At 39.1% G+C, this 26,293-nt stretch overlaps 1 protein-coding gene across 1 annotated transcript in view; it reads left to right on the forward strand.

Annotated features, from left to right (window-relative positions):
- Window positions 1-26,293, forward strand: part of CFAP47 (cilia and flagella associated protein 47) — a 318,966-nt gene that overhangs the window by 80,379 nt on the left and 212,294 nt on the right. Inside the window, exons 27-33 of the mRNA XM_060767112.2 lie at window positions 2,594-2,694; window positions 3,303-3,434; window positions 10,277-10,496; window positions 11,580-11,786; window positions 15,318-15,411; window positions 16,291-16,398; window positions 19,925-20,120. Of these exons, the coding sequence (XP_060623095.2) occupies window positions 2,594-2,694; window positions 3,303-3,434; window positions 10,277-10,496; window positions 11,580-11,786; window positions 15,318-15,411; window positions 16,291-16,398; window positions 19,925-20,120 (1,058 nt within the window). The remainder of the gene's footprint in view (window positions 1-2,593; window positions 2,695-3,302; window positions 3,435-10,276; window positions 10,497-11,579; window positions 11,787-15,317; window positions 15,412-16,290; window positions 16,399-19,924; window positions 20,121-26,293) is intronic.

The following is a 26,293-nucleotide window of genomic DNA, read 5'->3' on the forward strand; positions in this document are numbered from 1 at the left end:
ACGAATGGAGGGTGAAAGAGGGAAATGTGCCAAGAGGAAGATGCGTCAAGCCAACCCCAACCAAGACCGCATTCCACCTGGAAACCAATGCCCTCACTGTGGAAGAAGATGCAGATCAAGAATAGGGCTCCATAGCCACCTACGGACCCACAAGAATACTGATCCTGGAAGACTATCCTACTCGGCCAAAGAGGGATTGCCTAAGTAAGTAAGTAAGAAACTGAAAACCATTTTTGATTGCTAGGTATTTTGTTGCAGCCAACCCCCCCCCCCCCCCAAAAAAAAAAAAACAAACCATGATCCTGCCACCCATGCCATTACGGGTGATACGGTGCCTGAAAATGCCAAATCATCCAGAACCCATTTTGAAAAATGGAACGGTGCACAGCCCTACTCTGCTCCCAATCTCCAGCAGGCGCAGTCTGGGTCATCCAGGCAGGACAAAACTAGTTCATTTAGTTTTTCATCTTGCAAAAGTATACAAGCAGTCCCTGAGTTACAAAAATCCAACCTACAAACAACTCATAGTTAAGAATGGGGGTGAGACAACAGGAAGTGAGAGAAATCAACTCTAGGAAGGGAAATTCACTCCTAAAAGAGTTATCATGGGGAAAAGGTGTCTCCACTAAAGTTTTCTCAACAATCCTTGTTTTCATAACAAGCCAAAGCTTGTGTGTGTGTGTGTGTGTATTTCTGTGTGTATAAAAATTGGCTGAAGTTACTCTCAAGAATGTACCTGTTCCAACTTACAAACAAATTCATCTTAAGAGCAAACCTACAGAAACCATCTTGTTCATAACTTGGGTATTGGCTATAGTTCAGCACATCTAGAAATCAAAATGATGTATGGGGAGTCCCCAAGTTATGAATAAAATACTATAGGTACTATAGGTTTGTTTTAAAGTTGAATTTGTATGTAATTTGGCACAGGTACATTTTTAAGTGTAACCCCAGCTATCTGTCTGTCTATCTATCTATCTATCTATCTATCTATCTTTTAGCCATGAGTGATTTGTAAGTCAGATATTTGTAACTTGGGGACTGCCTGTATTGTTTATTTGCTCATTGCTGCTGATTATGCTAAAACATGATTATATGCAGGTATTTGGATGTATGTATTACAACATTCTGATTGCCAGTCTCTTTCCAGACACAAATCGAAGTGCTTTAAACTCCTAAATGGGGTGTTGTGTGGTTTCTAGGCTGCATCTGTGGCTGACATCTTCAGATCCTCTGAAGATGCCAGCCACAGATGCAGTCAAAATATCAGGAGAAAATGCTGCTAGAACATGGCCGTACAGCCCCGAAACCACAAAACACCCCAGTGATGCTGTCCATAAAAGCCTTGAAGAATACAGACTCCTAAATGCTTGTCTTCTGATTATCTGAAGGACTGGATCTACTTATGTAAACCTGATTACATTTTTGAGATCCTTAGGGGGTGGGGTTTCTCTCAGCCTAACTACTTTCATGGGTATAGTTGTTGAGATTATGGAGAGGGCCTTCACCTAGATTAAAGAATTCTCTCTTGTGTGAGGCTACATTTTATAACCTCTATCATTGTTCAGGGCACCACTGGGTCCAATTCTGACTTTCAGTACTGTATCAGAATACAGCATAATTATTAAAGTAAGTAATCTTCTGTCAATGTTTGTCGCGGCCAATTTTTCCCATAGTGTATTGTGGCAAATTGTGTCAGACGGTGAAGACAAGTCTATAAATGCTGAATACAGTCTCATCCCGCTTGAATTATACTTTTGAATTATGTTCTGCAGGACAAAGCAATTATCTATGGTGGAACATCCCTGTCAGAACCCCGATTGTTCTTCACAGAGAATATTGTTGTCATTGGCCCACTGCTCAACTTTAATCAAAAGATATTTTGTGTAAATTTTTGCTGTGATATCAGTCAGGCTTATAGGCCGATAGTTCTTTGGATTGGTTTTTTCCTCCATTCTTATGAATAGGGATGATAATACTCATCTGCCAGTTTCTAGGTATACTGCATGAATTGTTAATGTGAGAGAAGAGCCCTGCTAAAAGTTGAACCCACCAATCACTGTTGTTCTTGAAAGGTTCAGCCGGCAAAAATCCTCCCCTGACACTTTGTTTTGAAGTGCGTTGATAATAGATATTACTTCATGTGGTTCAACTTGTGGCCAGGCTGGGAGGGTGGCAGGATTGTAATGAGTTGTTATGTGTTTTACATTGTTTGAATTGCCTGCCTTATTAAAGAGATCACCATAAAAGATTTCCCAATGAGACGCAAGGATTGTAGAGTCTATTAAGAATCTGACTTTTTTCAATCTTAAAGAAACTAGTTGCCAGAAGACCACTGAATTCTTTAAATGTAAGGCAGAGTATAACCTCTATCTATATTGTTTTATCTTTATTTTGTTTCAACCCATATTTTGAACCACCCTAGTTCTCATATTGGGATTAAAATATGATGTACATTAAATAAATAAATAAATAAGCAAGGACATGTGTGTGGCATGAAATTCAGGGCCTCACTATTGGTTGGAACATTAAACATTCTTATTGGTTAGGAAATACAGACTTGTTATTTCAGTGAAACTTACTGTATTTTTAGATATCCACTGAAGGTGTCTGTGACAGCAGAGAATTGCCTCCTTACTGTGTACCCATACCTGGCATACCATCTCAATGAACAAAAAATTAACCTGAAAAGCAGTAAGCATATAATAATTTTTTATCCATAAGTTCCTGTGATAGTAGTTTCTCTGTACAGGATAACCCATGACTTATACCTTCAAATATTTGTCATATATTACATATGTGTTTCAAATCTGTTTCATATACTTTAAAGAAAAAGATTAATTGTTATATGCTGCATTGGACTGTTTTCTTTACAATTCAGCACTTCAAAATTGGTATTTAATACTGTTGTCTATTTACATTATTGCACCTTTTCAGGTCCAGTGCACTAAAACTGGGGCGTTTTCAAAATTAGTGTACGGTAGCAACAAATATAGTTTTGGGTGCAGCGCCAGTTGTACAATATGGTTCTAGAATCAATTCCACAAAGCTTTATAATGGGTGGAATTGTACTAAAGAGATTTTCACTCTACTATCACTACATTGGTTTTGTGCTTTGTAATTTTCCTGTAGCACTAGCTATGTAGGTTATGCTACTGTGAATGATTTATTTGTTTGTGTATAATTAATTAATTAATTAATCAATCACTTACTAGCGTGCAGTTAGTAGGTTTTTTTAACTGAAGATATGAAAGTGACATTTGCATTATGTCTGCGGTTTATTATTATTTTCCAAATTATAGATTCTACTGAGATAATTTATAGCACTGGAGAAGCTGTGCAGCATCCACGCTATATTCCAGAATCATGTTCACAAACTTCTTCCAGTACTTTTGATGCAATTACAAATTCTGCCTATGAAAATTCTGTTGCAGGTATGACTGCTGGCAATATTGGCAGTTAAATTTTTCAGTAGTTCTCTGAAGGTATTATATTCTGTGTTCTGTTGTCTATATTTCTATGAGTTTCTTTGCAAAATAGGTACACTTGCTTAGCAGGTATTATAAGTGACCACATTTATACAGCAAACCAAATGAAATTAATGGAGATAATAATGATATAATAATGTATTACTCACCTCTCTTTATGGCCCAAGATAGGGACAATATAGTTAAAATACATCATTTTTTAAATTGTGTCAGAAATGACTTGATAAACTGCAAGTCACTTCTGGTATGAGAGAATTGTCTGTCTGCAAAGCCGTTGCCCAGGGAACGCCCGGATGTGTTACCATCCTGTGGAAGGCTTCTCTCATATCCCCACATGGGAAGCTGGAGCTGACAGACAGGAGCTCACCCCATCTTGAGAATTTGAACCACTGACCTTCAGGTCAGCACTTCAGCGAGCACAAGGGAAATATGAGCATGCGTCAATTATTGAGATTACAACTGCTGGAAATGGAGGGAACGTCCCCGGGGGGGGGGGGCGGGGCTGCGGGTGGGGGGGCCGCCATAGAGGTGGTGACTGGTAGAGGGAGATACGGGAAGGGGAGAACAAAACATCCATTTTGGCCCAACATTTTTAATAACAATTTGGCAACCTCTAAAGACGCTAGAAATCAAAGACAAAAGCAAATTCGGCCCAAAATTCTCAATAGGACATTGGCAACTCCAAAAATTAATGCTACTATCCAGCCCGAAATTAATAAAAATGATTTGGCAACTCCAAAACCTACTCCTGACAAAATACAACTGAGGTGCCAGGATGGTGGCCCCTCCAAGCTAAAGGTGGTGCTGTTCAATGCCAGGTTGGTAAACGGAAAAACTTCCATCATCCAAGATCTAATCCAAGAAGAACGAGCCGACCTGGCTTGTATAACGGAAACCTGGTTAGACGAGGGGGGACGGGTTAATCTCTCCCAACTCTGTCCACCAGGTTATTCCGTTCAGCACCAACCAAGGCTTGGAGGGCGGGGAGGCGGAGTCGCAGTGGTCTATAAGGACTTTATTCCACTGAACAGGTGTCCCATCCCACAATCATCTTCTTTTGAGTGTGCCGGCTTTAGGATAGGCGACCGGGACAGGATAGGGATTCTGCTAGTGTACCGACCACCCCGCTGCACTACACTCTCCCTACCTGAGCTAGCGGGAGTGGTCTCGGACATGGCGTTGAGCTCCCAACGGCTTCTGGTCTTGGGAGATTTCAATATCCATGCCGAGGCCTCTCTTTCTGGTGTGGCTCAGGACTTCATGGCCGCCATGGCAACCATGGGCCTGTCCCAGCTAATATCTGGTCCCACCCATAGTGCCGGACACATCTTGGATTTGGTCTTCACCCAAGGATGGGATGAGGGTGACGGGATGGAGGAGCCGACCATCGCTCCTTTGCCATGGACCGATCACCACCTGATCAGATTTAGACTAACTGTGTCTTCTAACCTTCGCAGGGGTGGTGGACCCATTAGAATGGTCCACCCCAGGAGACTTATGGATCCAAATGGACTCCTGACAGCTCTTGGGGATTTCTCCACCTCCTTGGCTAGCGACACTGTCGATGCTCTGGTCTCTCGCTGGAATAGTGAGTTGACCAGGGCAATTGACACTATCGCTCCGGAACGCCCCCTCTCGAGTAACCGAGCTAAACCAGCCTCTTGGTTCACTGAGGAGCTGGCAGCGATGAAGCGAAAGAAGAGGAGGTTAGAGCGCGTGTGGCGCCAGAATCCCACCAATCCAGCCCAAACACACCTGAATGCCTTTCTAAGGTCCTACAATGTGGCAATAGCGGCGGCTCAGAAAATATTCATCACAGCCAATATTGCATCAGCGAAGAATCGTCCAGCAGAGCTTATCCGAGTTGTCAGGGGCCTGTTAAACCCGCCAAAAAGCAAGGCCTCGGATAACTCGGTGGCTCGCTGTGAAGCATTTGCTTGATCCTTCTCAGATAAAATTGAGCGGATTCGGTCAGGTTTTGACGTCATATTAACGGCAGTCTCTGGGGATGTAACGAGAGCATCTGCTTGTCTAGGTTTGTTGGATTCTTTTCAATTGGTTCAGCTTGAGGATGTGGACAGGATCCTTGGAGAGGTGCGACCCACCACATGCATCCTAGACCCCTGCCCATCCTGGCTGATTAAGGAAGCCAGAGGGGGTTTGGCGGAGTGGGTGAAGGTGATGGTTAATGCCTCCTTACAGGAAGGAAAATTTCCAGCGAGCTTAAAACAAGCTATTATAAAACTGCTGTTGAAGAAACCATCACTGGATCCCACTCAATTCGACAACTATCGGCCAGTTTCCAATCTCCCCTATTTGGGCAAAGTCATGGAACGTGTGGTGGCAACACAATTCCAGGGGTTTCTGGTAGACACTGATTATCTAGACCCAGCACAGTCTGGCTTTAGGCCGGGACATGGAACTGAGACAGCCTTGGTCGCCTTGGTAGATGATCTGCGCAGGGAGCTTGACAGGGGGAGTGTGTCCCTGTTAGTTCTGCTGGACCTCTCATCGGCCTTCGATACCGTCGATCAGGGTATCCTTCTGGGGCGACTCATGGACATGGGGCTCGGGGGCACTGCTTTGCAGTGGCTCCGATCCTTCCTTGAGGGATGGACCCAGAAGGTGTTACTGGGTGACACCTGTTCGGCTCCGCAACCGTTGTTGTGTGGAGTCCCACAGGGTTCAATTCTGTCCCTGATGTTATTTAACATCTACATGAAGCCGCTGGGAGAGATCATTCGGAGTTTTGGAATGAGATGTTATCTCTACGCAGATGATGTCCAAATCTGTCACTCCTTTCCACCTGTCACCAAGGAGGCTGTCCAGACCTTGAACTGGTGTTTAGCTGCTGTATCGGACTGGATGAGAGCTAACAAATTGAACTTGAATCCAGACAAGACAGAGGTCCTACTGGTCAGTCGTAAGGCCGAACAGGGTATAGGGTTACAGCCTGTGTTAGACGGGGTTACACTCCCCCTGAAGACGCAGGTTCGCAGCTTGGGAGTGATCCTGGACTCATCGCTGAGCCTGGAACCCCAGGTCTCGGCGTTGGCTGGGAGAGCTTTTGCACAATTAAAACTTGTGCATCAGTTGCGCCCGTACCTTGGGAAGTCAGATCTGGCCACGGTGGTCCACGCTCTTGTTACATCCCGGTTGGATTACTCAACGCACTCTACGTGGGGTTGCCTTTGAAGAGTGCTCAGAAACTTCAACTAGTCCAGCGAGAAGCAGCCAGATTGCTCACCGGAGCGGCGTACAGGGAGCATACCACCCTCCTGCTGCGTCAGCTCCACTGGCTGCCGATCCAATTCCGAGCACAATTCAAAGTGCTGGTTTTGACCTACAAAACCCTATACGGTTCCGGCCCAGTGTATTTGTCCGAACGGATCTCCCTCTACATCCCATCTCGAAGCTTAAGATCATCTGGGGAGGCCCTGCTCTCGACTCCGCCACTATCACAAGTGAGGTTGGCGGGGACGAGGAGCAGGGCCTTCTCAGTGGTGGCCTCTCACCTGTGGAACTCCCTCCCCGGGGAGATTAGATCAGCGACTTCCCTTTTGACGTTCAGGAAAAAATTGAAGACCTGGATTTGGGACCAAGCCTTTGGACATTCTGGCAGCTAAAGGATCTGATGATAAATAAGGACAGATGGAATGGAATGGACACACGGACTCTGAACACTGAGCATGAGATTGTTTTGCTATTTTACTATGTATTGATGTTTTTAATTTGTTAACTGTTTGAATTGCTTTCCGTATTATTTGTTAGTTAGTTCAGGCATCGAATTGTGCCTTCGTCTGTAAGCCGCCCTGAGTCCCCTTTGGGGTGAGAAGGGCGGGGTAAAAGTAATTGAAATAAATAATAATAATAATAATAATAATAATAATAACCCCTTTGTGCCACTGCCACTCCTCAGCATTATACTGAAATACATTCAGTAAGAAAATAAAAGCACACAATGAAATAATGAAATAAAAGCACATATTAAAACTTACATCAGTTCCTATTCTGAGTGTTTAAAATAAAGAAATAAAACATCATACCTTGATATACAATATCAGAGGGGTTCATTTGATTTTTTATTTAATAAAATATTAATATTAACAAAATATGTATGGCCAATTTAGATTTTACTATGCTAATAAGACTGGTTTTAAATTACATTGTTTTTTACTACTCTGTGATACAACACATGCATTTTTTTAAAAAAAAAGGTGAGAGAAAAAGAAATGGCCATTCCCCTTTACAGTGCTGGTTTCTTTCTTCCCTTCCTTCCTTTTAAAAAAAGAACTAAAATATGTAATCTCTCTCTGGTACATTCTATATGCTGATATATGTGCTGCAGTTTCAAGTAAATAGGCTGTAGCTCCTAGACCTAACATAAAGGCAAGAAGGCATCATTTCTGAGGCTAATTTACTAATTAAAAATCACTAAGTAATTACCTTAAGATGGCATACATTTGGGAGTTCTCAAATAATTATATTGCATAATTGTTGTCTAGTAAGAAAAATATGGAATTTGACACTACAACTGACTTGGCATATTGGAAAATGAGGTAGAGGACCTAGTAAATTACAGCCATGTTAGTCTAATACAGAGTTGGGCAGGTGTGTTCCACCCAAGATCAGTGGTGATGATAGATGCAACTCTCAGATTTCTGTCTAACATCTGCACATTACTGAAAAACACTAAGGTTATATTTATTTATTATTTATGGATTTATTAACTGCATTTCTATACCGCTTTTCTCACCCCTGGGGGGACTCAAAGCAGTTTAGAACATAATAAATGGCAAATTCAAAGCCTCACATATAGACAAAAATATCACATATCCAAATCAATAACATATAACTGTAGAAAATAACCATTAAAACTATAAAAACATCAAGCATAGACATAAGCATGAAACATATTATTGCTACAGTTAACAATGTAGATCCCTTCTCTTCCCCCCAACTCTCTCTCCATAGTGTTTCAGCCCTTCTTTTTATACCCTCCCTGCTCCCTCACCATCCCACCAGACGCAAAGTTATTTAGGTACAGATTGAATAAAAACGGGGAGGGTTAAAAAACAAAACATGTACTGAGATTTCTTGAGGGATGGTAAATGTGATATGGGGTCCTTAGAGAGGGCGAGGGGAGAGTCTTATCTGATGAGGGTATTAGGCTACTGATCAGTTTGGTAAAAGTACAGAGGAAAATAGATTTCACCAGTTGTGGTGTCATGAGTCAGGTGTGAACTATCACTTGCCAGTAGACTGAAGATGGGGAGGGGCAGCGAGGTGTAGCTGCTGCCGAGGAGAGTTTGTGTGTAGGCTGCACATTCCACTCTGGAGGAGCCAAAGTCTCCTGCCCTTCTTTTAACTTCTTCCTTGCCGGCAGCTGGTGGGAGGGGGCAGCGAGGTGTAGTTGTTGCCGAGGAGAGTTGGTGTGTAGGCTGCACCTTCCACTCTGGAGGAGCTGAAGTCTCCTGCCCTCCTTTTAACTTCCTCCTTGCCGGTAGCTGGTGGGAGGGGGCAGCAAGGTGTAGCTGTTGCCGAGGACAGTTGGTGTGTAGGTTGTGCCTTCAACTTATAAATATTCAGTGTATAAAATTAAGATCAGCAAAACATTTACAAAGGGAAATTCTGTATTACTCGTACTTGTGGAGTTAAGGTGAGACTGTTACCAAGCATTTAGAAAAAAAGTGTTTTGGTATTTAAATATTTTTATTGTCTCCCAAACTTAATGTCCACAGCAACATAAAATCTATGCTATAAAATTGTCTATCGTATAGCCACAGAAATAAAGTGATAATACAAAACGAAAACGATGACAAATTATATGTAGAACTAGTGCCAATATAGTTTTGGCATTTAAAGTCTGAGAGGCAACAATCACATTTAATTAAATGATTTAAAGAGAGCCTTTATATCATTCTAAGAAATCCAGAAGTAGTATTTTGAACTGATTGATGATTCTGAACACGTCCTATGGATCAGTAGAACATTAGCTTTGCCATTTAGCTCTTTATTGACATCACGCATTGGTCTAGAACATCTTTGAAAGAAGAATATACAGATTTATGGAAGATAGATTTTCCACTGACTGCTAGTCACAATAAATAACTAGAAACTTTCATTCCAGAGCTGGGTGTGCTAATAACAGTTTTGAGGGGTAAGGGGATGGCTTGTAGTCCACATCTTTCCTGGAGAGGTTTCTGGATGCGTTTGGCTGTATATCTTGGGGAAAAGAATACTGAACTGGGTCAAGACTTAATCTGATTCAACAATTTACAGGGATCTTCTGATAGTGTGTCAGAATATTCAGTTATGTGCCATTGTGAATATTCTATATGGGAAGAAAGGGTAACAATGAATGCATTAAAAGTAAAACAGTTACAACAAAGTAATACAACAACAACTGATGATATATAGATATTTCATGATCCATTTTGTAGCTTCAATTTTTTTGTTTTCTAGACATGTACAGTAAAGAGGTTTTATGGAAAAAAATTGGGATGCAAGGTTGCAGTCTCAAAATGATAATGCATTCATTACCATCTAGTATAATCTATGAGGTTCCAATATAAAGTGATTAATATTGTTTGGTTTTATATCATAGCTAATGATTTCTCCAGGATATAGCTTTGAAAAAAATGTCTGATTAGATCTCATTAATCATTATCTGCTGAAAATGCTTGGTTTCATTTTCAGCAAATGTTAAAATAAAATAAAAGTAATATTCCTTGGTTTGTTTGAAAAAAATTGCATAACTATAACTAAATACAATTGTTTTTCTGCAGAATTGGAAAAGATGCTTGCAAATGAAAGAATAAAGTCGAGAAGTTGTGTTGGCCCAAGTAGACGGGTTGGGAGCACATTTGAACAATCACTTTTTCCTGTAGAAGGCACTGAGGAGCATGCCTTTTTCCAGAAAGTGATTACCGCAGCCCAGAACTGGTTTACTCTTTTTGGTTGGTCAAAAGGACCAAATCCCATTTCCATTCCACATTCTCTAAGATGGTATTTGCTGATTGTTTTCTCTCATTGCTTAAAAAATCTTTTTAATTTGGTTAAATGCTAGATGAAATGTTTACTTCTTTATAGTGGATTTCAGTGTAATCCTGACATGACCATTGATCGCTGGATGAATCTGTAGCTTTAAGTGCAATGAAGAATGGCTGCCTAAAGCAGCATGATGAATAGCTGAAAGGAGGCACAGTGTTATACATGCCTTGCTTTGATCAAGGACAGAAGTCCTAGTTATCATGTGTCTATAAAATCAGAAGAATTGCTGCCAAAAGCCTTTCCCCCTCAACCCTCTCAGTCTCTAAGCAATTTACCCTCAGCCATCTGTTGGGTGGGGTGTGTGCTTTGATTGTGCTTTTCCTGCATGGCAGAATGGGGTTGGAATGGATGGCTCCTGGGGTTACTCCTGGGGTTGCTCCTGTTGTTGTTGTTGTTATTGTTATTATTATTATTACAACAAAGGCTGGATGGCCATCTGTTGGGGTGCTTTCATTGTGTTTTCCCTGAATGGGTTTCTGCTATTGTTGTTGTTATTATTATTATTTTTACATCTATTAGACTGCGGATTGTTCAATGAAGAGAAAGATACATATGATGGCATATTATTAATGTCCATGTAATGAACCAGAGCTCCACGAACATATTGTCTACTCTTAATAACACCAGATTCACAATAATGCTAGAGGGCGAATCATGTTATGGCATTGTAATACTGAAGTATTTCTCACTGTTAGCAGTGCTGATTAGCACTGCTGGAAGTTGCAGTTCATATGATCTCCACTCCTTCTGTCATAGAATACAGTCAGGCACCCACATTTGTGAATTTGATTATTCATGGATTTGATTGAAATGCTCTCAGGAATCTCATGGTCTTCCATCTGCCAGTACTAGTCTGTGGTCAGCGTCTGCCAGATGTTGATCATAGAGCCATGCTGGAAGCCCTAGGGGTTCCTAGAGAGAATGCATTTCTAGGAATCTCTATGTCTTAGATCTCCAGTAGGAGAATAATGTTATGAATGCATTGAACTTGAACTTTTTTAAAATAGTGAAACAAAATTGTTTTTGTTCCCTACATAGTGATGTCTGTAAAATTCAAATGACATCATCAGATGAAAAACTTAAACTAAATCTTGGTAAAGATATCAAGACCATTTATGACATGCTACATCACCTCAGTGGGCAGTTGCTGCCTGGAATTAGTGCAAGTCAATCCTTGCCATTTGATCCTACTCAGCGAGTGGTGCAGCTTCGCTGGCAACATGCTACCATGATCACATTTCTCAAGTAAGTTAAGTGCTTGAAAAATACAATGTTTTGCATAGATTTTCCTTCAGTACTTGATAATATTTTCCCTACAGCAATAATCTGCCCTGCATTCTACCTGTTTCATAAATTCAAAAGCAGCTTTTTGGAAAGCTCCAAGAAGCAGAGAAAAAGTGTCTCTGTCAGGTGAGTGTAAGTCCCTGTAGCAGAGAGGAGAGGAAAGAGGATGTGGCAGTAAGACTGCAGAGGCCTCATGTTGAAGGAATCTCACCCCTCCCCATTAAGGCTGCATAGGAGTCAGAGGCTCCCCTCTCTTCTAGAAGAGGACCTATTCCCTACTAAATAGGGGCATCACTGGGAAAAACTGAATGGGAAACTCTAGAGAAGAAGGAAGAAAAATTGAGACTTTGAGGAGAAAGAAGATTATTTGCCTGACTTAGAAGTCTGCAATGCCAACTCCTTGAGTTGTTAATGGAAGGGAAGACTGGAAGATTGCTGTACTAATGCTTGGACTGCACTATGAGGGTTATAAAATAAGGTGATGATATCAAGGCTACAATAAAACACAGGTGTTGAAACTAACCTGCAGTCATAAATTGCATTTATGAGACTAGCCATGGAGCAGCAGGCAGAAGGCACACTGACCCTGAGAAAAGAAAATACTCAAGCCACATATTTGACATATTGTTACTCAAGAGTAAAACATCAAAACATTTCAATATGCATCCACAGAGTATGCTATCTAGTTTCTAGCAATGTTAACTGTACATAAAAAGTCTGTAAAACTTTCATATCAGCACTGTTTTTTGAAATATGCAACATAATAATACTGCAGGCAGATTAGAGTACCATTGCTTTTTTCCATGAATACTGGTGATAAATACAGCATTATTTTTATCCTTGAATGCACTGCTTTCTATGGTTGTGTAAGATTTGTGTTCTGCTGCTTTGGTTCTAAAAAAAAACTATCGATGAGCAGTTTTTGCCACAAAGACAATATGCTAAGATTTATATAAACTTTTAGCATTAAGCCTAGACCACTATGGCTCACATTAAAGTTTGTTTGATGTAGAAATTACCCAATATAGTTAATAAAATTGACTCATTTCTATGAGTTTCACTCAAATATAAATTCCACTGGCCATGAACTAGATTGCAAAATGACCCTGGTTGGAAGTACTGATAAGGATGTTTAATTCTGTGACTGCTGACTGGATAAGACAGAGGAATAAGACATTTAAGCAATTCTTTTTGGAGGAATACTGTATCTGCTTTGTTAAACAAAGAAAGGATGTGCACAGAATGAATTACATGTCTCACTACAGCCAGCTAGTGAAATATATTAAAAGCTGTTGCAATTTCTTAAATTTGTGAAGTGCTTAGTTTAATGAATAGTATCATCTGAGTTTGTGGGACAGATGGTAAGGAAATGAGTAGTTCTAAAAACAGATTTGACCCATTTCCTGCAATAAATTCTGTTAGTCCCATTTTGTGAACACACCATCAAAAACTGAAGCGACCAGAAAACCTGTCCTAGATACTGAAAAAGTGTTGTCTATTTATGACTGTAATCCGGTATACATTTGGCTTGAACTAGGCTATAGGACATATGGTAAGTTGCTTCTGGGTAAATTTGAATGTGCTGTTGGTCTTAATGAAATTAAAATATCTCTTGTCTGGAGTGAAAATTATGATTAAAGATCTAAATATGAAGGTAACATGGAGAATTATTGTGCATATCTTGGTACAAAGAAAATATTATAGAGTCTTTATGAACAAATGAGAAATATACTGTTCTGGGTTATTGGAAGACGGTTGGAAAAAAATAGGAAAGCCTATAAATGTGGCTGCAATTTTCTTTTTCATTTTTTGGAGTTCCAGAACAAAGAAAAGGTGTCAGAACAAAGACTCTGGTTAAGAAAGACTCTGGTTCATTTACATGATGATGGAATTTCACAACTGGGTGAATCCACAGTTGTGAGGCCAGTATGTCTTTGGAGGTGAAACATGGAGCACAATATTGGAAGATATCCATTGAAGCGTCTTCTGATTTCCTGGCTGCAGTCTGCATCTGCAGTAATCTTTGCACCTAGAAATACAAAGTCTATTGTTGCACTTAAACTAGAATTTTATCCAAAAGTTTGAAAGCATTACGTGGTCATAATCCCAGTGGCTTGACACTTGAACTTGACTATAATGCCAAAGGCTTGAAATTTGAAACAAGATTTGTAATCCAAACAGAAGGTATGGAACATAAACAGGAAAACTAGATCCAGACCCAAGAACAGAACTCCTAACTTGGAGCTCCAGAGACAGTCAACTTAACACATGAAAATCCAAGTTGATCTCCTCACTGAGCATTGACTTCAGTTTCTTAAGAATACTCTCTCTTGCCCATGACATCACTCTTTCCCACACCTGTGTTCCCTTTGTTTATCTTTCAGTCTCTGGGAACACCAGATTTGTCTCTGTTTCACACTAGCCCTTTAACCGCTGGGTTATCTATAAACCTCCTGTCTCCTCCACATTCCTTTCAGCATCCATCCCTGGCCGATTCTCATGTGAATTGCTCTCTCTTTCCTGACAAAAGATCTACCCAAAACACTCCCATTGTCTCAATATATATATATATATATATATCATTGTCCTGATGGAAGATGATGTTCTATCTGGGTCAAAGGTTCTTTGCATCATTTTTGGTCTCAGAGAAGCTTTGTCCATTTGTTTCCTTTGTCTCCTGCATGCCCCTTTGCAAACTCAAATAGGCTTTCACATGGGTTTCTTTCAGCAATGAATTTCTTCTCACTATTTCATAAAGCTTGGATCCATGGAGTATCTGGATGATAATGTCCTTTGAATGAAAGAGAAGACAACCAAAATTTTCAGGGCCAAGAGTTCTATTGTGAACCTATTGATAACCTCTCTGCTCTTATGAGTAAACCGTAGGATTCTGCATATGAGTAAACCTGCATATGAGTAAAGTGCATATGAGTAAACCATAGGATTCTTTCAAAAAAGGCAGATACTAGAATCCAATAAGAAAGTTACTAACATGCAACCATATAGCTAAATGATGTCTCTTGACCCTACTACCCTAATCTGCCCTCGCCAGGTAGCAGGAGCTGTGAGCAAGAGGAGTCTGTTTCTCAATCAATTAGGAATCAGCTGACTCAAGTCCCCACCTGTTCTTATGAGTGATCTTTAGGATGACAGACTAAGTGGGGTCCCTGTAACAATTCTTCCTGAGATCACTTACGGGAGGGATGAGTCAAAATATCAGTCAGCTGCTACTCATTCCACAAAGGAACAGACTCTTTGTACTTACAGTAACTGCTATCCAGTAAGTGAGGATTGTAAATATACCCATCTAGGCTGCATATATATAACTGCCTTAGTGAATTTAGGTAAATTTTTGAGTGCCACTGTTACAGTGTTTCATTTGAAGATTGTGTATCTATTTAAATTGCAGAATTTTGAAAAAGTTGATAACGGATACAGCATCTCAGGAAAGAGAAAATATATATTTAATTTTTTCTTTATTTTTAATTTTAGAGGGCAAGGAGCATCTCTTTCTCACATTTTGCCAGAATTTCTTCTAGACTTTGAGGATTATAAGAAATGGACAGTCTTACAGTTTACGGTGAAGGTAATTTATCTATTTACAAATTATGTAGGGATCCAGAACTATATCTAAGGTGAGGTGGAAAGTTCAACATTAGCAGCAGATCCTGATTAATGTTGCCTGCTTTTAGGTACGGTATTATAAATACAACCACGTGCAACTAAAGCAGAAAAGACTCTGACTACCAGGAAAACAATGGCAAAATGCTAAATATGTGTTATAAATGTATGTATCAAATAAGGAAAAAAAATGCAAATCCCCATTAAGTGAATGCAAAGATGTCTAAATTTCTCCTATCATATCCATTCCTCTGTTTTACTACTTTACAAGAAAAATCTGTTGAGATATATATGTCACATGCACAATACTCTTAGGGAAAAATGACATATATTGCCAAGATTTGGTTTTGAAGCACACATGGATATAATTACAGCAGTAATATAGGTTGGGCATCCTTTATCTGGAATGCAGAAATCCAGAATGCTCAAAAATCCAAAACTGTTCACATGGTGGTTGAAACAGTGAAACCTTTCTTTGTGATGGTTCAGTGTACACAAACTTTTATTCATGCTCAAAAAAATATTTTTAAACTATCAGGTTATGTGTGTAAGTTGTATATGAAACATAACTTAATTTCATGTTTAGACTTGGGTCCTATCTCCAAGATCTCTCATTATGTGTATGCAAATACATTCCAAAATCCACAACATTTCTAGTCCCAAGCATTTCAGATGAGGGATATTGAACTTGCATATATATTCCTATATAAAGGCTTGTTTATGGGTTTTTATGGATCAACATATTTGGCATTTAGTTTTACTACATTAGCAATTAGAGATTTACCACATTGAAAATTGTTGTGGAATTAAAATTAAAATCTCAATTTTTTCCACTTGGTCTAAGGCCGAGAAGCATGATCCTGATGACAAGTATGTGTATGTTTTGGATGACTCTGTATTTGAGGCTGTTAGCAAGCGAGCATGGACAGATGTGTTGCTTCAGGTATATAAGGTAAGATGAATATGTCTTTGCTTTATTTGCTTTCTTTTGCTGGAATTGAAATAAGGTGAAATCGTGGTGTGTGCTAAACATAGTAATGAACTAGCATTGTAGTTTCGACTGTCAAAAGTGATTCAGAATTGCTTGCCTTCTTTTGTTTCTCATGTGCTCAGCACTCAGTTTCATAAGTTCATATATGTATAGTTCACTTTCATGAATCTGTCTTTTGAGGGGAAGTAATTACTACAATCCTGTGAAATCCAGAGGTGATGGTTAGAGAATTGGCTTCAGATTGTTGTTTTAGATCCTGGTTGGTTTGTTTCTACCAAACTGGATTTTGAAGGCAAGTTCATCTTCTGACATATTGTGAAACAGTGACTCCTTCTACACACTCTGTAAAACCCAGAAGTAGCAAGGTTAAAAGGGTGGCTAAGCCACAGTGAGGGAGGAATCAGGTTAAGAGGTAAAAATGGGTCAAAGGTTCATGTTAAAAATGTGATCTTATAACCTGATTCTGCCTGAAAAATATGCACCTTTGCATGACTGTATATTCCTGCAATTGTGCAAAACACGTACTTTCCATCCCTCCCCCATGTGTAGACTGCTCCAGCGCATGTGAGCTTTTAAAAAGCCTGAAATAGCTGATCAGCTGATTGGGCTGTCAGATGGATACACAGGTGGTTCAATTGAAGCACAAACGGAGAACAATTAGAACTCTCTGAAATTCTTTATTTTACACTTTATAATCTTAAACAGATGTTGAATTAACAATTGGGGGAAGAGAGAGATCCGACGGAAGTTTTTTTTAAACAATTCTCTCTAATGTATTGGATTTTATATGTGCACATATGAATCTGCTTATATTTATATTAAGATATTTTCATTTGCATATATATGGTCCAGTGCATAATAGATTAAAAAAATAAAGTTCTGCTGAATGTCTCCCATCTCCTGCAATGCCTCCTTTTGAGAATGACCTTCCTCTACATTGATCTGCTCAACATTGACAATCCTTCACCCCTTCCCTCCATCTTGATCTGCTTCAAAAGAAGATTCTGAGGATGGCCAGGGACATATCCCAGAACTTGACAGGTCTGTGTGTGGACCTGCGGATTTTTAAACCCACTTTTAAGATGCTGATTTTGACGCTGTCTGGAATCACCAGTGACTTGGCTAATGTTACCACGTTTGCTCTCTACATATTTCCAATTGTTGTATGCAAGGTGCTAAGCAGAATAGATAACTGAAATAATTATAGCTAGGGAACCTCTTTCCTTCAATGGCATGCCTCTATTCTGTCAGGAGACAAGATGATTGCAGTCTGGTAGAACTACTTATAACTTAGCATGATTAACTGAGGATAGTTTGGATAAATTGGGGTCTTTCAGGATGTTGGAGCAACTCTACAATTTCTCAGGAGACAAAAGTTAGCTGGGATTGACTTCTACACCAGGAAGAAGCTTTACTAAGTGTCCACAAAAGTTCTTCTTTGTGGACTCTGTGGCTCGCACAAATGGGCTGGTTTACTGGGTCAGTGAGGGTTGTATCAGTGGCCTTGTCCATGGCAGGTAGGACTTGGCCATAAAGAAAAGCCTCAAGTCTGGATTAGAAGTTTTTATACACTAGCAGAATAAAAGCTTTACGTATGTCTGTCTGACAGCAAAATGGTCTCCAGGAGTCTAGAGATAGTTCAGAGAGACCCAAAGATTATTCTAAGTGTCCTGCTTCTGACTTTGCCATTCTGTTCAAGACTCACTCAACATTAGCTCAGTCTCCTAGTCTGGGGGCTTTTGTCTACAACACCATGCATAGAGCAGAAAAAAGGTGACGTGAAAAAGAAGTAGGCAAAGGATGTGTAGCATCTTCAGTCCAAGTCACCATTTTCTTCTGTTCAGCCTCCCATCAGTTCCAGTCTTGGTTCCATTAGATTGTGAGACCCAGTTTCCTGCAGTGCCTCCTTTTGAGAATGAGCTTCCTCTACACTGATCTGCTCAACATTGACAATCCTCTGGCTCTAAACAGTATGATACTTACAGATAGTGATCACTGCCTTGTCATAAGTATTATTACAAGCCTGTTTGTCATTGGGATAAATATTGGTTTTGGTGCTATAGCCATAGTGATTATAACCAGTATAGGTCTTATTACAGGAAGTTATTACACTATTAGTGTAGAGTTTGCCTATGAGAAATATGAGTACCAATGTGATTCATTCCATTATCAATTGGGTCAGCATTGTTGTTTGCACTATACATAAATAGTGCAGAGTTCTGTATTGAGCAGGCAAAGATCTCTGGTTCTAAAGTATGAGGCTGTAAAGTATCTTCAGTTGGCTATTCCTTCCACCACAACCCACAGCATTGGTAAAAACAAAGATGCATCTGTGGAAATATGGGGAAAACGCATGGATGGCCTCTCTATGAGATGCTGTTGGACATCTGATGAGAGCACTCTCCACATCAATTATCTCCAGATGTTGGCAATAGAGAAAAAATGTATCCTCAAACATTTTCCATGAGGAAAGGTTGTTCAGGAAGTCCATCAAGACCACTGTGGTATAACACTTAAACAAGTGGTATACCACAGAATAGAACAAAATTAAGCAACCTGCTGAATCTCACAGTCTTTGATATTTTGCAGATTTTATGGGATGTAAGTACAAGTTATAGACTATAATTATTTAGCAATAAAACCTAGTGCATGTTATCTCCAGGTGCTTCCCACTGAGTTTAGTATGAAAGCAGTCAACTGCAAACCTATAGCTATCTTGAAAGCATTCTTCATTGAAAACAGTGGATCTTATTTTTGAATAGAATGCAGAAGGTTATGGTTTTGGCGAAACTGGAACAGGCCAGTAAGTGCTAGTGAGGTGCTTTTATTCCATGGGCTCTGAAGGGCTACTTCACATATTGTCAATCCTATCCCAATATGGGGGTTGGAATTGATTAGTGTCAGAGGACACTCTTGGCCATTTTTCTGCACTGTTTCTAGGCACAATGGAGAATTGTATTTCAAGGAGAAACCGTGGGTGGCCATTTCCTGTTTTGGAAAAAACACCTATCTGGTTCTAATAAAAGGGAAGAGTTGCAAAAAAGAACTATCAATGCAATAAAATAATTGTCCAGAACATTATTGTTCATTTTGGGATATTTTAAATGCATAATATTGCAGGTGGGTGTGGGGATCCTTTCAGGTTCATAAAAATAGCCTTGGGCCAATAAACCATACTTTTTCTAACATTTAGATTAGAATGTTTCAAATGACAAAAGCCCTCAAGGAGAGAAGGTACAATATATGATTGTTAGAAAACACATTCCACCTCCAGTTCTTAGTTCTCTTTCTAGTACTAATGGAAAGGCATATGCCCCTTACTAATCACAGATTAGAAATTGGAGGGAGAGTTTTAAATCTTCATTTTAGAAGAGCTAGCAATTAATTTGATGTCTCATTCTAGCTAAGGGAGCTAGTGAGCAGTTATAATTGAATTCAGTTAGACTTTTAAATGCTCATTTTATAGAAGAAACAATGTCTATTTCAGATTTTGGTTCTCCAGCGTGTGTCTTTTCTTGAGAACAATAGTCAGAAAAATTCAGAAGACATAGAACATGTACCAAAAATAAGTGCTGATCCCTTATCTAGTAATATATATTCTTCATCTGAAAGAATTCTTCTTTCTTGGATGAATAGACATTTTGAGAAAATGCGGAAAATTGTGTGGAAAGACTGCAACAAAGGTAAGAAAGAATTATCAAAAATGTTAACTAGTATTCTTGCAATTCTATTTTCTTTTCATGGAAGAGGCTTCGTGTAAAGTTTCCCCCCTGTTGAGTAGTATTGTTGATATCCAAGGACTATTTCATAAAAAGTTTAGTATTGGTCATAACACATTTTAATTTTCTCATATACTGAAATATGATAGATGGCTTATCCATATTTTTTCATAGTTCCTTCAGAAAAAAGTACTTTAATGCCATCTAAAAATTAAATGGTTTAGACATTTCTGCAGGAAGTAAATGGCTTTTGCCAAAATAGGCTTTTCAAATTCATAGAGAACGAAGGCATCTTTTGAAAAGAGCATATTTAAAGTCAATTGCATGACTTATTCACCCTCATAAAAGTACCATGTACTATTCAGATTGTAGCATTTTATTATACCAGTGAAAATGTGAAAGCTCTGCATGCCAGTACAATTCTTCCGGTAGCACTTATTGTGACTGCAGTGCTGAATTTGATCTTTTAGTAGTAAGATTAAAGAAGTCGGAGTTGGAAGAGCATTAACATTTAAAATAATGTGTAAAATATTCTTCTGGCATTAAGGTAATGCATAAGAAAATCATATAGATTTTGTGTTTTTGATACAAAATTAGCACTCAGTTTATGACCTAAATATAGTAATTTTCAGCATGATTTTGGCTAGTACTGGAAGATTTTGCAATGCCACTTTTAATTTTTTCAGGTGTTTTTTTTATCATAGCTGATTCACTGACCAATTTTAATATTACTTTTCTTTGGTAGTTCTGCAGCTACTATGGTTTGCTAAAAAGACAAACAAATAGGGCTCTCACTGGAAGCCAAGATGGCTAAATGGACACTATCTTACTTTTGACATATCATGAGACAACACACTCCACTAGAAAAGACAAAAATGTTCAGCAAAGTGGAAGACAAAGTTGGTATAAGTTAAAGCAGACCTAATGGCAAATAACATCCAGCTTTTATGAATTTTCTTATCTTAACGTTCTCAGAACTTTCTATTCTTCATTGTTTTCTTGGTTTAGGAAGAATGTGAAATCCTTTAAATAGGATCTGTGAACTATTTTCTGTAATCAAACATTGGAACAATACTATTATTAATTACCTCTTCTAAGCAATTATCTGCCTAACACATAATGTTCTGCTAGCCCTGAGACCCAGGTAGACTATAGCTCTGAATAGTACACAAGTGTGAGGTTAGGTGGAAGAGGACATACTATCCAAGTCTAGTAACCTATTTCAACCTGTGTGCATGTTTAGAGGTGGAGGTGCAATTTACACCTCAGGATGATTGTGTACAGTTCTTTTGACAAATGTGATAGTCAGTGCTTCCTGTCCCTGAATGTTGGAGACTTGATTTGTCCTAAGATTCATTCTGTTTATTTTTCTAGTAGTTGATGATATCCATAGAACTTCTGATTTTTTTCTATCATTTTTCTTCACTGTCTAGTTTTTACAATAATACATAGAGGTTTTAAATAATAACATCCATCAGTGACAATATCTCCTACTGACCTTGTATTTTCAGATAAAATAATTAGTGTTGTTTTTTTAAAAGATTTTATTTAAATACAATAACAACTTACAAAATAGACAAAACCCAAAACAGTGAACATTTTACAAACACATAACCCCACCACCAAGGCCTGAACAAGTATAATTTCCTTCACCATGTATTTATAAATCAACCATTAATCAAATGTCATCTCCAAAATTCCTGACCAACCAAATTCTGTTGTTTTCCATTTTCGCTCTCTAAGACATATTTAATAAAGACCGACCAGTATGTCTCAAAATCTGACCTGTTAATTTCCCCCCTGAATACCCTCATTTCCATTGTTAGTTTGTCATTTAAAGCTACATTCCAAACTTCCCTATACCATGCATCCAGTGTTAGATTGGTTATTATTTTCCAGTTCTTTGCTATTATAATTCTTCCCACTGTGAGCAAAATAGTCACCAATTCTTTCTTAGTTATTTCTACATTCAGCTTCGTGGTGTCCATTAATAATGCTAACCTAGCATCCGGCATAATATTTGATCCTATAATGTTGTTTATTTCGGTAAATATATCCTTCCAAAAATTCTTCACTTGGGGGCATTCCCACCATAGATGAAAATATGTCCCTTTGTGTTTGCCACATCTCCAGCAGAGGTTACTTTGCTTGCTATCCATCTGATGTTGTTTGACTGGCGTAGTATACCATCTCCATATAACTTTGTATAAATTTTCTTTTAATCTTATTGATAGGTTCTTAGCTACTCTCCACTTCAGGACCCTTTTCCAATCAAAATCTATCAGAGGCCCTAGGTCTCCCTCCCATACGTTTTCTAGCAGCTTCAGCCCTATTTCTTCACCAATTAATCCATTATATATTTTCCCAATTAATCCTTTCCCCATTATTTCTTGGTTTTTGAGCTTACTTAACCATTCCTCATATTTATTCAGTGCTCTACATCCGGGATTTTTGCTTAACCAGTCCTTTCTCCAATTATACAGCTGTTGTCTCTCAAACCAATTCAGGGCACCTTGTTCTTCTAACTTACTAAACTTGCCCTTTGAGTTTTGTGTCCATTCCTTCCAGGAGAGAGCAGTTTCCCCCTCCACTATTTTTTTATGTTTAAGTTTAATTCTCAGGTCTTCTGGAAAATTTTCCAGTAAAACTATTGGAGTTAGGGGGGAAACTCCTGGAAATATCTTATTTTTTAATTTAACCCATGTTAATTAGTGTTGTTTAGTGACAGTGAGGGAGGGGGGAATTCTGAAGACTGACCATTTGTTAGTCTTCAGTTTATCATTGTTTATCATTGTAGGAATGTTAGGTGGACCCTGAACGTAGTCTTCTTTCTGTACTTTGAGCATAGCTATTGTAAAAAGATCAAATGGTTGTACTTTTTAGATAACTATAGTTATTATAATTATTATATAGAATCATAGAATCATAGAGTTGGAAGAGACCTCATGGGCCATCCAGTCCAACCCCTTGCCAAGAAGCAGGAATATTGCATTCAAAGCACTCTTGACAGATGGTCCTAAATATGTCCTAAATATTTTAAAGGCAGCACATTTTGTTTTATCTTGGAAGCTAAGCAGGATCAGCCCTAGTTAATACTTGGAGAGGAGGCTATATCTTAGAAGAAGTAACTGACAAAACCACCTATCAGTATTCCTTGTCTATGGAACCCCTTATGGGGCCATTATAAGTCACCATGTACATAAAGACACAAATACCAATGGTATCAAAAGCTGATGAGAGATCCAGGAGAACCAACAGGGACACATCCCCACTATCTAGCTCTCTGCTTAGGTCATCCACCAAGGCAACCAGAGCTGTCTCTGTTCCATAGCCAGGCCTGAAACTACATTGAGATGGACCTAGATAATCCATATCATCCAGAATTCCCTGGAGTTGGGAGGCCATTGCATGCTCCAAGACCTTATTGGTTTGTTTCAGGAATGCATAGTTTAAACAAGACATGAGTTATTTGAATTTGTGCCTATTTTATTTATTAATTTATTTGGGGTACTTCTACCCCGCCCTTCTCAACCCCCTAGGGGGGACTCAGAGCGACTTACAAAAGGCACAATTCGATGCCCAACAATTCACAAAATACAATATACAAAATTACAATATAGTGTCAACAGTTATAACTAGTTAAAACAATCAAGACAGTACAATAGCCTAATGATAACTTTGTTTCCTTCTGGGTCATCTTGCTGTTTTACAGTGGCTCTGGTGGTTCCTGGAAGGCTGTACTCAGAAGGTGGTGCTGGGAGACGTCTGTTTAACCCCCTGGCTATTGTCCTGTGGGGTTCATCAGGGTTCCATTTTGTCCTCTATGGTGTTTAATATATACATGAAACCACTGGGAGAGGCGATCCAGAGTTTTGGAGTACAGTGCCACCTATATGTAGATTACACCCAACTCTCCTACTCCTTTCCACCTAAAGCCAAGGAAGGTGTCCTGACCCTAAAGCAGTGTCTGTCATCAGTAATGGACTGGATGAGGGCAAACAAATGGAAACTTAATCCAGACAAGACAGAGGTACTCCTGGTCAGTTGGAAGGCAGACCAGGGAATAGGAATTCAGCTGTGCTGGATGGGGTCACAGGCCCGGAGATCTTCAGGAGAGCTCCTTCTCTCGGTCCCACCTCCATCTCAAGCTCAATTGATGGGAATGAGAGAGTGGGTCTTCTCTCTCAGTGGCTGCCCCTCGACTCTGGAACTCCCTGCAGAGGGAACCAATAATGGCCCCTTCCCTGCTGTCCTTCATTGGCAGGCTAAAACCTTTTTATACAGACAGTCATTTAAAGATGAAGGTGTTTAAGATCTAGTCAGGGGATATCGTGGTTTTATATGCTTTTAAGGTTTTAATGTGAATCATTTTTTTAAAATTAATGATGTTTATTACTGTTTTAATATTTGTATTTTTGCATATATTAAGTTTTATTTTAATGCTTTTAATTGTAAGCTACTTTAAGTCTCATATGGAGAGAAAAATTGGGATATAAATATTATAATAATAATAATAATAATAATAATATCATCATCATCATCATCAAAACTTAGTCTGGCTTCTTCAAACTCTGGCATTTGTATTCCATGCCCTTTAATATTTTCTGAAAACATTAGATATAGTTATCTGAAAAATGGGGATGAAATTTTTATCTGTTTAGATAATGTTAATTCAGTTTAAAATGTTTCAATGGTGGGTGGGATCATGCTACCTCTTAAGGAATATTTGAAAATATTACTTGGACTTTGAATTGCTCTTGATTGCTGTTTGCAACTGTGAATTGGAGTACACTTCTCCAGCTGGTATATCTGCTGCTTTGTCTGCTGGAAGAGAAATTGTAGCCAATAGTTATCATGCCTTGGTAACTTATATTACTGCATGCTTAAATGCATTATTATATCTAGGCATTTTAAGAGCTTTAGTAATATGTAGCATGCTAGGACTGTATCAGTAAAAACTGCATAATGAAAGTAATAGATGTAGCTGTCATAGCTAGGTCAGTGACCAAAGATTTCATGTGTTCCATAACTTTCTAATTTGCCATTCATGCACACAATCTAGCTCTACTGTTTTTGTCTCATGGTGAGGTGAGAGACAAAATCTGTGTACCAAAGCTGAATGGACAAGAAAAGATGAGTAGTATCCTGCCCACTGCACTTCTCAGCTCATGGGGTGGTCTCAGGGCTGCTGTTGTGGTCCTCATAGCTTGAAATACTGGGGAATTTCAACATTCATGTTGATACTATACTTTTAGGAATGAATCAGGATGTCATGCTTGCCATGACAATTATGAATCTGTTCCAAGTTGTATCTCACACTTCTAATGCTGTTGGGCACACTCTGTTTTCTGTGCTGAGTGAGTTTCTGATGACCTGGAGTGGAGGAACAATTTATGTTTCAGTTGTCATAAACTAGTTAAAAGTTGCTTATTTCCTTCCAGGAGACATAAAACCAGAAGGGGATGCTGGGAGATTTCTATTTGATTCCTGAACCGTTAGCCTGTAGGATTCCTCAGATCTTTTTTTCTCTCTCTTGTGCTGTTGCACATCACAGGCAATCATTCATGTTAGAGTATGATTGCCTACCAGGGGTTGGAGCTGTAAAGGCCTGTGGAGATTTATACTAGATGCACATTGGCCTTTCATATTGAGGACATACATTTCCAGGTGGAAGGCAGTCATGACAAGGATTTGCTTCCTCTTGGCACATTTCTTCCTTTCACTCTGTATTTGTGCCTTTTCAGTGCTATGGATATTTAACATAAACATGATACCACTGAGAAGACCTGTGAGGAGTTTGAGGGCTGGTACCATAAGTATGCACATGACTCCTAGTTATGTTACTCCTTTCCACCTCAGTCCAAGGAAGCTGTTTTGGTTTTAAATATGTGGTGGTCATCCCTAATGGACTGCATGTGGATGAACAAAGCCATCTCATTAGTCATCTCATTCATAAGGCTGGTATAAAGACAAGGCAGATGGCAATATGATCAATCCCACCATCTGACACCAAATTATAAAGGCATGTTGTGTGGCCAAACAATATAACTGGACAGGGGGCTCAAACAGATCACACCAACTGTCCTTCCTTTAATAAAGAATTTACACCGCCTTATAAAGACTTCACTGGCACCTAT

This window comes from Anolis sagrei, chromosome 3 (genome assembly GCF_037176765.1).
Source record: "Anolis sagrei isolate rAnoSag1 chromosome 3, rAnoSag1.mat, whole genome shotgun sequence".
NCBI classification, from domain to species: Eukaryota; Metazoa; Chordata; class Lepidosauria; order Squamata; family Dactyloidae; genus Anolis; species Anolis sagrei.